At 47.8% G+C, this 15,368-nt stretch overlaps 1 protein-coding gene across 4 annotated transcripts in view; it reads right to left on the bottom strand.

The window, feature by feature from the left end:
- RASSF4 (Ras association domain family member 4) overlaps positions 1-12,410 on the bottom strand; it is a 29,551-nt gene extending 17,141 nt beyond the window's left edge. For 3 of the 4 annotated variants that reach the window (XR_006655526.2, XM_024561279.3, XM_024561281.3), the window contains exons 1-3: positions 12,317-12,410; positions 5,321-5,417; positions 3,187-3,262 (exon numbers count right to left, since the gene is read on the bottom strand). Coding sequence is in view for 3 of the 4 variants with exons in the window: in XM_024561279.3 (XP_024417047.1) it covers positions 3,187-3,262; positions 5,321-5,382 (138 nt within the window). In the remaining variant the exon portion in view is untranslated. The remainder of the gene's footprint in view (positions 1-3,186; positions 3,263-5,320; positions 5,418-12,316) is intronic. The other variant, XM_024561280.4, reaches the window with a different exon arrangement.
- Positions 12,411-15,368: the final 2,958 nt, after the last annotated feature.

Here is a 15,368-nt window from a genome sequence, read left to right on the forward strand (position 1 = left end):
CTGAGGGCATACCTGGTGCTGAGCCCCTCGGCAGCCTGAGGGCACCTTAGGTGGGGCGCCCCACTTAATACTGCTGGTGGCATTGATGTATTGTAAACATCAGTGCTCAGGCCTCAAGGCCATGCCAGCACCTTTTACTTACTGCTGTGTCACCTTGCTTGACAGGCTCAAACTCCAAGAGCCTCAACGTCTGTCTGGAAAATGGTGGCTCCTATGTTGCAAAGCTCTTGTATTACAAAAAATGAAATAGTGGCAAAGTGCCTGGTGCCTGTTTGCTGTGCCCTCAGGGCCTGTTGCGCCCAAGGAGAGGCTGGCCAGAGGTGCACTGCAGCAAGTGCCTGGAATCACGAGATTCGCAAAGCCCAAGAAGCCCCAGGTCTGCATTCTGAGAAACTGCAAAGGTCCAAACACTGAGTTGTGGGTGGGTTATGGGGGGACTTGGTGTCCCAGGAACCATTCATGCAATTCGGTGTCAGAACTCCATGCCTTCCATGCCTACAGCCTACATTTTTGGTGGCTGTTGTCTCCCAAAGATGCACCCTCCCTCAGGCTGGCACCTGTTGGCTGTTAAGGCTACAGAAGTTTCCTGAAAGGTACTTTCCAGCTCCAGGAAGACAAAATCAGACCCTCACACCTTTTTCAGGGTTAGGAACATGAAAATCCTTGCTGTGGGATGTTAACTTCCTTTGCTGGGGGCTGTCAGGAACACCTCTTGCCACTGTGAAGTCTCCCACTTCTTCATGAGGACTGTCCCATCACACACAAACATAGGGTACAGGTTCCAAGCTTCCCAGCCCAGCTCCCCACACAGCTGTTCCTACAGAGGGGACTGTTGTAGGGAATCCCAAGTGCCAACACCACGCTCTTAGATCAGCAGATCTCAAAAGTGGCCTTCCTCCTGGATCCCCTGGAGGCCCTTTAAAACACAGATGGGAGGATGAAGAGTTTCTCACTCATCAGGCCTGGGGGAAGGAAGGTGGTAAGAACTGCGGTTCTAACAAGTTCCCAGGTGATGCAGAAGCTGCAGGTGTGGGGACCACATGTTAAGAGACACCATGATCTTAGATCAGTCCGTGAAAGGCCCAGAGCCGAGGAACAGGTCCCAGCCAGAAGACCTGACCCTATCATGTCAACACAAGAACTGAGGTGGGCCTAGCTCCTCACTCAGCAGCACAGGTCACGACTGCCCAGCACACTGGAGCTCAGGATTCAGCCCAAATCACCCCAGGCCTGCTGGCTAGCCATCCAACTCCTATGCCCAGGACCACACTATGCCTGGCATGGGGGGCTTCAGAACCAGGAAGGCAGGCAGGCAGGCCCAGCTCTGGGGGCTTCCACTAAAGTAAGAAAACAAGCAGTGAAACCAGAGACAATAGGGCAGTGGGATCAGAGACCTGCTGCAGCAGTAAGGAGCTTGGTCAGGTGGGGCTGTTGTAAGAGAGGCCACTCTGCAGAGGGAAGAGCATGACCCAAGGAGCACTTGGCAGAACAGAGTAGGGAACAAGTTATCAGGGGTGGCCCAGGCCACATGCAGGTGAGGTAGAGCGTGAGGTTCATACCAATCAGGTCATTATAGACAGCCCAGCACTGCCTGACCAGAAGCCAGCGGCTTCCCTCTTGTCTAGGCTTCTGAACTGTGTGACAATGGCTTGGCTTGGCTTGGCCGACTGGGTATCTCAGGTGGTCGAGCAATGCGGTCTGGCAGGTGGGTTTCAGTTGGCTCTCCTTTGTGCCACTGACAGATGATCTCCAGTTGCCCAGAGCTTCCTGGACATTGGGGCTCACTGGGGCTCTCTAGTCCACAGGTGGCAAACACAAGGCCTGTGGGCCGAATCTGGCCCTCCACCTTGTTTTATCTAGCCCGGCACCTTGTTTCTACCTGGCGGCAGTGCCGAGCTCTCGCTTAACTATTTAGGAGTAGTTACATTTATACAGTCCTAAAATTACATTTGGCCTTGTGAAGGCAACTGGGAGGCTGATGTGGCCCCTGGTGAAAATGAGTTTGACACCTCTGCTCTAGTCTGAGAACTGCAGAAGGATGTGTGGCTGTTTGGCTACAGGGAATGAAGATTGACGAGCAGTGGCTTCCACCTGAATGAGGTGTCTGTGGGTGATGGGGGCTTCAACTGCCCATCCTCATGTTCATCAACACAAAGGGAACTCAGAGGCTGCTACCTCCGATCAGATGCCGACAAGCCAGAGAAAGTCTAGGAGTCACCTGATCTCAACCTCAGAAACCCAACCCAAATAAAACCTTACCACAATAAGACTTTACAAATAAATTGAGTTAGACCAAGGTGGGGGCCCAATTCCCTAACCTGGGTTCCCTGTGAAAGGTCTGATGGTTCTAGATGGTGGCAAGACCAGGTCTTTACTTGATTTGCTCAGTGAGGGGATCCCAAGCCTGGGCCTTGCTGGCCATTCCCTAGAGTCCTACAGACATGTTTTGTTTATCCCACATGGGGTTTTCAGGTTTGGGAAATTCCACATGAAATTGCAGATAACTAGCTCCTTTTGAAATGTCAGAAAAGTCTGAGTGTGCCAGGCCACATTCCTGCACAGCATCAGTGGGTTTGATCTGATGGGCAGCAGTGGTCTACAGGTGGGACCCATGCTCTCCCATGTTCTCCACTCCCTATACCAGCCCTGCCTTTCACATTTGGACCTGCCTGGCTCTGTGAGCATCCTTTGGGATTGGGATTTCAAGCATTCCCTCTTATGTTTATTCTTATTGACGATTGACAAGCATAGAGACTCCTTTCACGCCTCAATGGCCCTGTGAACTTGGGCATGCCAGGGCCCCATGCTGAGCTCCTTATTTGTGCTGTGGGATGGGTGGTCTCAAAGATTTCAAACTCCAGTGTCCTGGCAATTCACCTAGGCAAAAGTACCAGCTGGAAGGAGAAGGCCCACAAGATATTTCCACCCATTCTGAATTCTCACAGGGATATTCTGACCCTCTGAACCCCTTTTAGGGACCTGACAGAGGCCAGGTGGCTACTGGTCACCTGGTCCCCAACTCAGAAGACGGGTGACCTCATGATTCATTATCCAAATACTCTCTTCTGAGAGTAAAGGGGATGGTTTTAATAATTACTCTGGAATAACAGGTATAAACTGGGACTGTTTTCTGCAAATGGTGGATAAATGGTGACTCTATGAACAAAGAAAATAAACAGGCCTTACCTCTCGGTGTCTCAACTGAAAGCTTCTGCCCTCATGGTAGCAGTTGTAGGTTTTCAGCAGGGTTAAGAGCTCTGACCTAATAAGGGAAAGGCACACACATACTTCCGGAGTGACCAGGCTTTTTTTTTTTTAACTGACATTTATAGTTAATTTCAAAATCTGAGCAGCAATGGCCTCAGTTTCCTCATTTGTAGAATGGGCATAATAGTACATGTCATGATGGTCACACATAATTGGTTAAGAGACCAGATTGCCACTGGACACATGCCCTTCAGTCTTCTTGAGGATTTTACTTATCAGCCCTCATTGAAGGCACAGGGGTGGAAATTAGAGGGAAGTCAAACTCACAGATGCACCACATCACTGTACCTAGGGTATCTGCACACTTTCATTACTGTGGGTAAAAGTTCCTGACAGACTCCCTGTACTTTACTTCTGAGTCACTTCCTCAAATAAATCCCTGCGGCTTGGATTACTGACATTTTAAAGCTTCCTGCTTCCCCCCTGCTATTATCAATATTTCCTACAAGGGCCTGGTGTGGCTGCTTGTGGGGGCACCATCAGGACAGCCCATCTCTTTCCCATCCCGAGTTCCTGGAGGTATGAACAAGGGATGAAGATGACAGTGGTGAGTAAGACCCCAGAGGCCCTAGGGAGGCCACTCTGCCCAAATGCTTTCTCCCCAGAATAAAAGGCATAGTCACACTTGTGCCTTGGCTGGTATGTGGCAGAGTAAAGACAATGACAGCTGCCTGTACCCAAGCTGGGCTCTGCAGGGCAGCACCATCCAGTAGACTTAAAATGTGAGTCACAGATATAATTTTAAATCTTCAGTAGCCATAATACAAGGGAAAATTAAATAGGTGAAGTTAGTTTTAATATCACATGTTATTGAACCCAATATATCTAAAATATTGTCATGTCAACATGTAATTTATATAAAAATATTAATGAGATCTTGCTTATTGTTTTATTTTGTAAGAAGTGTTTTCCCCCTGGAGCATCTCTTATATTAATGACACTTCTCCAATCACAGATCACGTGCTCAGCAGCCACACCTAGCTGGTGGCTCTCCTGCTAGATAGCACAGCTCTAGAACTTTCTCAGATAGCAGGTGGCTGCCTTCACCTGTGATAGAACACCCCAAACCCAAACTGTGGATGAGCAACACTCACTCCGTAATGTGGGGGTGATGGTAACTTGCAGGGGAAGGGATTTACAACGTCATGGCAGCAACAAAGCAGGATGCAGTACTGCATGTTCACTGTGCTTAAAGCATGTGAATGCTGAAACAAAATCATTGGATATATATACATGAAATTAATCATGTTGTGGTGATTATGACTTTTCCCAAAATGATAGTTAATGTTGTTCTTATAAAATTTAAATAAGAAAAAAATGATGGTATGGTAGCATTGTGAAATGATACACAATGGAATGCTGTCTGTTTTCTTAGGGTCTCTAACAGGAGGACCCCAGGGTGCAGGCCTCCAGGGAACCAGTACACATCAAGCAGGTGGCTTGTCCTCAGGATGGCAGACAGGAGGTCCCAAATTGGAAAATATTTAGACTCATAACTCAAAAAGCAGGATAAAATGATAACTATACTTTCTAAATGAATTTTAAAAAGTATCCTAAAATTTTTGTGAGACAGAGAGTTAAAACAGAGTAATAAGCAAAGTTAAAAGTTATTATGTTAATAACATATACTTCATCAGTAAAAACTTAAAACTTATTTTGAGGGTTTTTTTCTTTAACTGTTTAACACATAGTAAGAGTGTTAGTACTGCTCCAGTTATTTTTGTTTGTTTTTCAGTATTGCTCTAGTTTTTAAGTAAATACCATTTCTGCAGAATCACATTGTGTATTGTCACACTCTTCTGCTTTCATGGACCAGAGGGGAAGAGGTCAAACCCAAACCCTGAAGAGATCCTTGATTTCCAAAGAGACAGGCTTCAGAGATGATGCCCACGACAACAACAACATGCTCCCATCCCTGTCCCTGGAGCAGGCACACCTCTTATCTGTGAAAAGTGCCCAGAATCCCTCTACCCAAAGGCTGCCTACGCAGTGGGGATGGGGGCCTGGAACAAGGAGACCATAGGCATGTAACCCTCCCAGCCCAAAGGCTTACTTTAGAATGGATTTGTTGTCACTGATAGGCACTTGAGAACTGTGTGGACAATCTTCCTTCATCTTCTCCTCCTGTCTGCAGACTCAGAAGTTACCTGCTGGAAAGACCAGGAGGGCAAGCAAACAGGTGAGTAGGAGGAGCACTGGCTATTACAGCACCCAGAGCCCTGGTGTAGAGGCCAGCAGCCTGGTCTCACCTTGTACCTCCCCACCTTCCCAGTCCTTCATTCCCCAGTCCCACCTCACTCCTACTCCCTGGCAGAAGACGGCCACAGCTGAAGGGCCAGGCCCAGAGGACTTAGTAGGGTTCCATGCATGTGACACACATACATAAGCCAAGTGGTCCTTGGTGGGCCAAGGTCAGAACTGCTGAATCAGCCATTCCCAGCCCTATCAGCCCCATTCCAAAAACTCCTCTCTGTAATACTTAGGGATCAGGACCAATCTCCTAAATGTTTCAGATCAAGTGCTTCCTTTCCTCAGCTGGGACACCCTGAATAATGGTTTCATGTTCCATGTGCCTTCAAATGCATGTATTTTCTCTAATTGTAACTTTTTTAGATTTTATTTATTTATTTTTAGAGAGAGAAAGGAAGGGAAGGAGAAAGAGCGGGAGATAAACATCTATGTGTGGTTGCCTCTTGTGCGCCCCCTACTGGGGACCCAGCCTGCAACCCAGGCATGTGCCCTGTCTTGGAATTGAACTGACGATCCTTTGGTTCGCAGGCTGGCACTCAATCCACTGAGCCACACCAGCCAGGGCTGCATGTATTTTCTTCTCTGAGCCTTAATTTTCTCATCTGTACAATGGAAATATTGACCTATGATGGGATAGAAATTTTCTCAACTGTAGAACTCTGTTCAAATGGAACACTATACCAAATCAGATGAAAAGGAGCTGCTTTTGTTGACAGTGAGGTGGGTCGCAAGGAGCCCCATCCAGTGTCTTGCCTAGGGCTCTGGATAATACTATTTGCAAAGCACTGGGCTGGGTATCACATGAGATCTTCCTCACACTGGCTTTCAGGAGTGTTTTACCCCTGGGAGGCTGCTAATTCAATGGCTATAGCTAAAGTGCTGAGTGTCTCCAGCTGGAGTTGGGTAGCATCATCTGGGGGAAGCTGTGCAGAAGAAGGAATCAGAAGGAAAGACAAGTAAGGTCCTGGATGGCAGGTGGCATAGTGAAGGGAGAAAGGGGGAGGTGGGGCAAAGGGTAAACAGCTTAGTTTAGAGGGTCAGAGAATGAGGTCTTGATAGGGGACTCAAGAGTTGGAAAATTTTAGTTTAAGGTAAAAAGTTATAAGCCTAGCAAGTAATGTATATGTTAAAGCTTTTGTTTCAGAAACTATAGATAAGGCCTGTCCTGGATCCTGGGAAAACAGCTGACCTCCTGGGGCACTGCTAAAGATTACTGTCTGAGGACAACTGGAGGCATCCGGGCCTTTGTATTCCTGGGAGAGGCAGAGGACCACCTGCCCCAGCTAACAGCTAACTGCCCAGGATAGGAATGCTGCAGCTTCTTTCACCTAATCCTGCCTGAATCTCAAAGCCCTCACTGCACCTTGTTTATTCCCTGGTATAAAAATGTTGGCCTGGAAAGAACAGACAAGATGGTTTGTTAGGGTATGAACCTGCCATCTTCTTAGATCGCCAGCCATAAAGATTCAATCGCTGTCATTGCTTATTGGGTTTGGGTAGTGACAGGCAGCCCAAATGCCGGTGTCTCTTCCGGTTTCAGTCTGCCATCTCAGGTGAGGGCGGCAGGTAAGCAAGGCTTGGGGCAGGCAATGAAGGGCCCACTTCAGCAAAGGGGGGATCTTCCAACTCACTAGGCTGGGTCTCCAGCCTTATGGGGTGGGAACCTTGGCCCCACAGAAGAACAGCCTCCCCTCTGAGAGAGACACATACCTCTGTGTCCTCTGGCACTCATCACCTGTGTGGCCCTAAGCAAATCACATAGTTTAACTAGTTTACATGTTCCAACTCTTCACCCACCATAGGCAACATCTCCATCTCCTTCAGTTCTAGTCCTGAGCTATGTATGGGGTCACTCAGAGAATTCAACTTCATGTCTGTACACTGTGCATTTATGTCCCTTTTGCCAGACTGAAGGTTGGGAGGATTGTTATTCATTTTAACAATCCCAGTGTTTTGTTGAGTCCTACATTGAAATGAAACTAAGGGGTGTCTTAGAGGTAACTTGAATGAGAGCTTCAAGGGAGAGAGAGAAGTCACACACCCCAGCATGAAAGTGAGTGGAGGTTTTCCTCCCTTTGAAGCATGTCCCTGAACCCACCCCTTCAACACCCACTCTCTGGGCACATGTGGCAGACCTTAGAGAATTTCAAACAAAGTGTTTGCCAACTGGGTGCACTGAACAACAGTTTGGAAGGGTGCCTTTTATAAAAAAGCACAGTCTTAAACCTTAGAGGCAGTAGCCCAAATACAAACGGATTAAAGTGCCTTGGTTGAAGTAGGAGTCGGGGTGGGGAGGAATGGGCTGGGGCTGGCCTGCCACTCAGGCACAGTCTGGACACCACAGAGTGATAGATGCATCAGGGAAGGCCTAGCCTGTGGCTCTGGGAGCTTCCTTTGTTCTGGTCTGCTCCCTTCCCCCAGCTCAGGCCTCTAGGTTTGCTTCCCAGTTAGAAGAGGCTCTGTTCTCACAATAGGAGGAGCTCCAGGGCAGTGTGCCAGCCTCGATGACCTGTCCCCAGTGAACAGGCAGTGAATTGTTTTAGTTTTCCACTTCGGTGGTTGCTCTGCCAGCCCCATGGAGGGGCTGCTGAAGGCAGCCAGAATCACAGCCTGCCCTCGCTATTGTGTCTGGCCTTTGGTTTGGGACAGAGGGCACTGAAGTCTTTTCAACTGCTAGGCTTAGCCTATCTTTCCTATTTTGTGGTCAGGGTGCTCTGTGGCTCTTCAGGTCACAACTACAGCCCAATTCCTAGTGGCCAATGGCAGAGGACAAAAAGAAGGCTAATGAAGTAAAGTTTTCATAAATTCAAATTGAGTGCACTTCAACTTTTACTTCAAGGCTGTGTACTGCCTGCATTTTAGTCTTATAATGCCCTCTCTTTTATAAAGTAATGGCCAAAAAGCTGGTCATTGTTATCCCTACTTCGCAAAATGGAAAATGTGTTAATATCCAAACTAAAATGTTTGGAGGATATCTGGGAAACCTGCAAGCTTAGTAACCTCTGTTCTAACATTTAAAAAAATTATGATTCTTATTTTCTTCTTTAGGCATGATTAAAATCAAATATGCAACAGAAGTGACATGGGCAGCACCAGAAAGGAGGACAGAGCCTGTGGGAATCAATCTGCTCTCACCAGAAGGAGGTAGGAGATTCCAAGGGAGAGGGCCAGTGCTGGTAACACTGCTGAACATTGCTGGGAAGCCTGTCTCTTGGTTCACAGGCTGTGGCTACAGCTTTCAAATGCCAGTCAGGGACAGCAGGGAGGCCTGGAAAACAATGCGTCTTAAAGGGGCCCTCCCTGGTACCTGTTATCCAGCAATGGCAGGAACTGGGCCAGGAAAGAAGCTGCAGTGCTGGTACTAGCTACCTCTGAGAGAGGGGCTGGCTGGACACGCTGCTCCTCAGCAACACATTATTGCTGAAAAGACAGCTGTTAGGATGTGGATGGCAGGCAGCAACTCAGTAGCTGCATATCCCACCGTCTTCTAAGCTGCTGTTCTCACCCCTCCTCCCAATGTCACCATCGCAGCCCTGTAGCTCAGCCACATACCTCCCTGCCCCAGTACTGATGGCTAGGAAGCCCTGGGAGGACACTGTGCACTGCAGAAGAGGTGGCTGTAGAGCCACCAGCCACCTCTGTTCCCCACCTTCCCCTGGGCTGATCCCACAGAGCCCTACTTGCCTTTACTATATCCTCCCACTTATGCAGTTCTGGGCTCCCACCAACAGGTCTCCCTGATCCCATTCTGGCTTCCCTGACATGGTTACCCTTCCTTTGAAGAGCATGGCCCTCTGCTCTCTTGAAGGCTGGCCTTCCTCAGAGCTTCCTGGCAGCCCAAGCCCAGAGACAGTTGGGTTTCTGGTTTTTGCCCTTGCTTTCAAGGCACAGCAGGCTGGGGCAAGAAAGCCTTTTCTAGTCCTCCTGCTGTCCCTTGCATGCACACTCCCTGGCCCTGCAGGACCCTGCCCCCACCCCCATCCCCACCCTCACCCCAGAACTGGGCTCACTATTCCTATGAAGATGCCATCTGTGGAAACAGGAATCCTCTCAGCTATGCTTTTTGGTCCAAACAGAAGCTCAGAATGACCACTGAGGCCTGGTGCCAGGGGTGCAACCCCTTTGAGTGCTCAGTGTCAGTTACTGGAAGGGTACACTGAACAGCACTTTCCCAACAGCTGCCTCCAGCTGTGCCACACACTGTGCCAGGCCTGTGCCACATGCAGCTGCTGGGGGTGGTTTCCTATGAAACATGGTGTATCTTAGAATATTCTGGGTCATGGAACCCTTGGAGGCTTTTGAAAGTTTAACACATGATCCCCAGAAAAATGCATGTGTGTGCACATGCACATGCTAAATTTGCATATCACTGCAGGGGGATCAAGAAGCTCTTGTTCATGTGCCCCTGGATCCTCAGATCCCAGGTTAAGAACTTCTGCTGAAACGTGTCACAAAAGACAGGAAGCAAGGGATGTCATGGGAGAGAATTCTGGGTATGAGTATCAAGTTAGTGTGTGGCCAGCATTTTGTGTCATTTCTTGGGCCCTGTTTTAGGCAGGACGGTACTAGCAAAGCCCGTTCCACTTCTGAGGCTACAGGGCTATGACACTCCCACCAACCAAGGTCAGGCAGGGCAAAGGGAAGGGGTTCTGAATCTGTCCCTCAGCAGTACACCCTGGGCAAGCAGGTCAGACAGCCAGAAGAGGAGACTGAGCAAACTGCGAGTTCCCCTTTAACAAGAGGGAAAAAAAATCTGCAGAAGCTTTGGGAAGTTCAGTCACTTCCTATTTCATTTTAATTTACTTTAAAACAATTTCAAAGTATTTTCTTCAATGTACTCTGTGACAGGATAACCACTCAACCTTTACAAGGATCTGGGTTTAAAGCTCTGCTCTGTGATTCTTTAGCTGTGTGACCTTAGGCAAGTCCCTTTCCCTCTCTCAACCTTAGGCTCCTCATTAGTTGAATCACTGACTGCTGTGAAGGTAAATGAGGACACATGTAACATGGGCCTCACAGGTAATAAACAGAAGCTCCAGTAATAGGTCACAATGGGGCTCCAGGGAGGCACTGAAGCTCCAGAGGTGGGAAAGTGGAACTGACTCAAAGAGGATGGCAGTTCTCCCAGGAGGAGTGGCTGTGAGCAAAGACATAGGACTGAATTTACTCTCAAAACCCGGACCCAGATCCCCAGAGATCCAGTTCACAGGGTTTTCTGGTCGACCCCATAGTCAGGGTTTTCCCCTTTGAGGCTTTGCATTTACAGGATCTGAACTGTGATATGCCCGAGTTCTGTTCATGTTCTTTGTTATGGGTCACTGTCTAGCTGACCCTGACCCAGGAGAACTCCCTGGACCTTCACTCTGTTCTCATCTTCCAGGCTATCCTCATGGTGGAAATACAACCCTATCTGTTTCACACTGACACTGTAATCTGTGGCCTCAACCTCATTTTCACTGTCAGGTCTTGAATCACCAGCACAACACAGAATTATGAGGAGAACTAATAAAAACACACTTACACACTGGCAAAGTACTGAAACACACCCCCTTACTACTTCCAGCCAGCAGTATTTTGACCTAAGCTTAGCATGTTCCATTTTCTCTTCTCTCCTTCCCCTTCCTCTTCCCACTAGCCCTTTTCTCCCCCACTACCTCTGCCTAGCATCTCTCATCCTGTTGACAGCAGCAGCTCAGGAATTACACAGGGGAGTAAGCAGGAGGCAGGCAAATCTGCATGTACCTATTAGTCTGGTAGTTCTACCAATTCATTTACAGGTTTTTTAAAAAAATCATAGCTGCAGACAACAAATCTTGATTGTGTTGCAGACAGTTACACTATGACGTAGCAAGTGAGGGTCTCTTCAGCAAGCCCAAGTTCATGGCTTTGGAGTCTAACCTGTTTGGGTTCAAATTATAGAATTCCAGTCTTTATCTGCTGTGACCTTATTTAATTCTTTTGTTAAGTGTGGTTACTAAAGCTCCCCTTACAGTATTTTAAGATAGCACTGGCACTGGTCTGTTATTCATGCCCAATAGGATAAGTAAACACGGCCGTGACATATTAATAAAAAAACCGAGGCATCTCCCAGAGTGGAAAGCGTAGGACTGATAATCAGGAGGATGGGGGAGAGTAGGGTGAGCTCTGAAGTCAATGGATGAAATGAGTGAGACCTGGCACAATAAACCCTGGGTTCAAATCCTGACTCCACCACTGATGCATCTGGGTAGAACTGGATAATTCCCTGAGTTTTCAAGCATCAGCTTTCCCATCTGAAAATGGGGATAATGAAAGTATTAGGGCTGTAAGAAGGCATACTGTGCTAAACACCCTACACAGGTTGGGGAACAAGGCAAATCCTCTCTTAGATAGCGATTGAGAGGCAAGGATAGCAATTGTTTGGTTTCCAGGTATAAAATCTGAGAGCTGTGCCAGAGGTGCTTGGAGCATCTCCCCGCAACTCTAAGATCGGAGCTTGTAGGATACTGGCTGAGACAATGTGGGCAAGGTGTAGCCTTCGGTCGCCTCACCTGTCTTGCTCAGGTTTTAGCCCTTAAAATGCCCTAGCCCTTAAAATGCCCTCCCCTCGGAGGAGGTGCCTGGAGCAATGCTCACTCCCCCCTCAGCATTAGGCCGAGGCTCTTAGTGAAACAGGCTGGCAGAGGGAGGGGACCCAGCTTGCGGGAGCCGAGGGGCACCAGTGCCTAGGCTCCAGGGGTCATGGCTGGCGGCGGGCTCAGGGGCGGAGGTGTCAGTGCTACCTGGACACCCGGAACTCTCCTGCCCACGCATCACTTACCGTCCACACATCGGGTAGACCAGAGGCCGCTGTCTGCACTGCGCTCTCCACGGCTCCTACGCTGCGACCTAGACACCTACTGCCCAAGGAAGCCAGGATTCGGCGACTCTCCCTGTCTCTCCCCACCCTCCGCCGGCTCTGGCCAATGGTGATGTCTGTCTGTCCCTCTTTGCCCCGCCCCTCTCCACCTCTCGCCCTGCGCGGGCCAACGGCGCCACCATATCAATCGGACTGCGTTGTACCCCACACACTGAGAAGGGTCGAGTGTAGTCAGTGCCCAAGGGGCTTCCGGGGATGTTGGGGTGCCGGGCCTGTGGGGTGTCTACCGATCATCAGCAGGGCGTCCGGAAACTCGCGGAGGAAGCCGCGTCAAGAGTTACTGGCTGGGAGGGTCCGAATACGTTCGGTAACCCGATCCCATGGGTTTCCAACAAAGGCCGCTGGGTGGGCGTTTACTAGTTACTAGTGTGCTCATCAGGGGGTAGGGTGTTATCAGTAAGGCCCAGAGCATAGTTATTCTTTTGCTCAAGAGGCACCAGTCCTGGAGGGCTGTTCGCTTGACGTGGCCTCTCAGATCTCCACTGCGTTTAAAAAATCTGATCGATTAATAAAAAGGAAAAGGTAAACTCCGTCCGCCCCTGCTAACACGTGTTTGTTTACCTGTGGCAGGCCGAGGGCAGACAGACCACAGGCGTTTTGGGGAACTCAGAACAGTTCAGTGTTTCTGGGGTGTGTGAGTAGCAGGGCGCGGGAAGGGGTTAATGGAAACATTTTAGGTTTCTATTTTAGCTCCTATTTCCCAGTCCTGACCTCAGAATGGACCTCCTCTTTCCTACCCCAACACGAATCATTTTGTTTCATTTAATCTGTGGTTCTTAATCATTTTAGAGTCACATGGCCACTTTAGAATCTTATATGAACTCTAGAAAAATGCAGGTGACTGCGTAGGCAAAGATGAGCTCAGTTCAGTTTATGGGCTTGGACCCCACTTTAGAGAGGCTGTGCTAATAATCACTGTTGTAACAACTGCTGGATTTGGGGTAAAGAGATTGGGCTCTGCCATCTATTGGGTTGGACAAAAAGTCCGTTTAGTTTTTTCCATAAAATAAAACCTATTTTTCCTTTTCACCAATAACTTTATTGATTTGGATATTTTGAGTATTTCAGCTATCTCCTTCTATTGGCTTCTAGTGGGTAGAGGCCAGTGGTATTAAACATCTTCTGATGCATAAGACAGCCCCACAGCAAAGAATTATTTGGCCAAAATGGCAAAAGTACCAAAGAAGTTCACAAACCACTTTTGACACATTTCACCTTCTCCATACACTGCACAAGTCTTTTTTTTGTGTGTGTGTATGTGTGTTTTTACCTTTCTGGAAATAATAAAGCATAATATGCCAAAAATGTTGCATATTTTCTTACATCTTCAACGTTAAAATGGCTACACAAAAATTCACCAATTTTGATGTTTTATATATTTTTAAATGTATTGATTATGCTATTACAGTTGTCCCATTTTTTTCTCCCCTTTATTCCCCTCTGCCCTGCACCCCCTGCCACCAGCATCCCTCCCCCACTTAGTTCATGTTGATGGGTTGTGCATATAAGTTCCTTGCCTTCTCTATTTCCTATACTATTCTGAACCTCCCCCTGTCCATTTTGTACTTACCATTCATGCTTCTTATTCCCTGTACCTTTTCCCTGATCCTTCCCCCTCCCCCTCCCAATTTTGATGTTTTTTTTTTTAATGCATGCTGATGTGACAGCTGTCACAATACAATCTAACAAAATTGTTTTGAATAAAATTAAAGGCAACTAAGCACTACTATAGCCATCGTATGGAAAAAAGCTAAACAAGCTTTTTGGCCAACCCAGTAGTTTCTATGTGAACTTGCCATATTGCAACCTCTCTGGGCCTCAGTTTCCCCACCTACCAAAATGAGGGAGCTAAAGATAACCAGTGCAGGGATCCTTCACCACTGCCTTTGTGTGAGCTCATGGATAATGGTCCATTCTCTGCCAGCTCAGGGTATCCCTGTGTTTGGGGACCTCCTCTCTTGCACAGTCCAAAGATCTGGTCATCAAGGCTAAGGCTAATAATTGAGCTTTTTAAAAATTTTTTAACAGTGGGTAAAATGTAGGATAACCCTCAACCTGTGAGCATTTATTCATGCCCAATAGGGTAATTAAACAGCACCACGGTAACATACAACTTCCCTTGGGCTTTCCAACTCTTGAAAGTGAATTAATCTCTCATCTAGTTGATGCTATCCTCAGGGCCCCCTAGTCTGGAGTGAGGATTGGATTTGAGGAAGCAACCCTGAGTGTCCTGAATGCCTGGTGTGTCAGACTGTGCTAGGTGCTTTACCTCAGGAATACCAAGTAATTTTCTGAACAGTCCTGAGGAGGGGCATAACTACCTGAATTTTACATGGAATACAAATGTCCATCACCAGGGTCCTCAGTTCCTTCAGAAAGAGGATCACCTTTCTGTATTCAAAGGAACCATATCTGGCCTCCAACTTATATATGGCAGGTGTTGTGGATATTGTTAGTTGCCAACCCAATATCTATTTCCTTCTTTGGAAAATAATGAAGAGAGGAAGAAAAGAAAAGGATAAGAAAGGAAAAAAAAGAAAGGAAAGGGATAGGAAAGGAGAAAGAGAAATTTGTTTAGAGCAGCAACATGCAGGCCCCTAGTGACAGATCATGATCACTTGTATTTTTCATACTGCACTGACATAACACAGCAAAACAGAGGTTCGGCTGCCTGCCACCACAAAAGCCAAACTTGTGAGGCAGATGCTGGTGCAGAAGGAAAAAGGTTTTATTCAGGTCCCACATGACCTGGGTAAATTGTAGACTCCTGTCACAAAAACCCTCTCCTCTTTCTGCTCAAGCTCATAGTTCTTATAGGGATAGGAGGGGAGGGCTTTTGTCCTATCCAGTTACCTTTCTAGCTTTTTGCATGCTCATGGGGGCCCTATCCATTCATCTTTCTAGCTTTCCGTGGGTGCTTGGGCCCTATCCATTGATATGTCTAGCCTTGGGT

Source organism: Desmodus rotundus, chromosome 4 (genome assembly GCF_022682495.2).
Source record: "Desmodus rotundus isolate HL8 chromosome 4, HLdesRot8A.1, whole genome shotgun sequence".
NCBI lineage: Eukaryota > Metazoa > Chordata > Mammalia > Chiroptera > Phyllostomidae > Desmodus > Desmodus rotundus.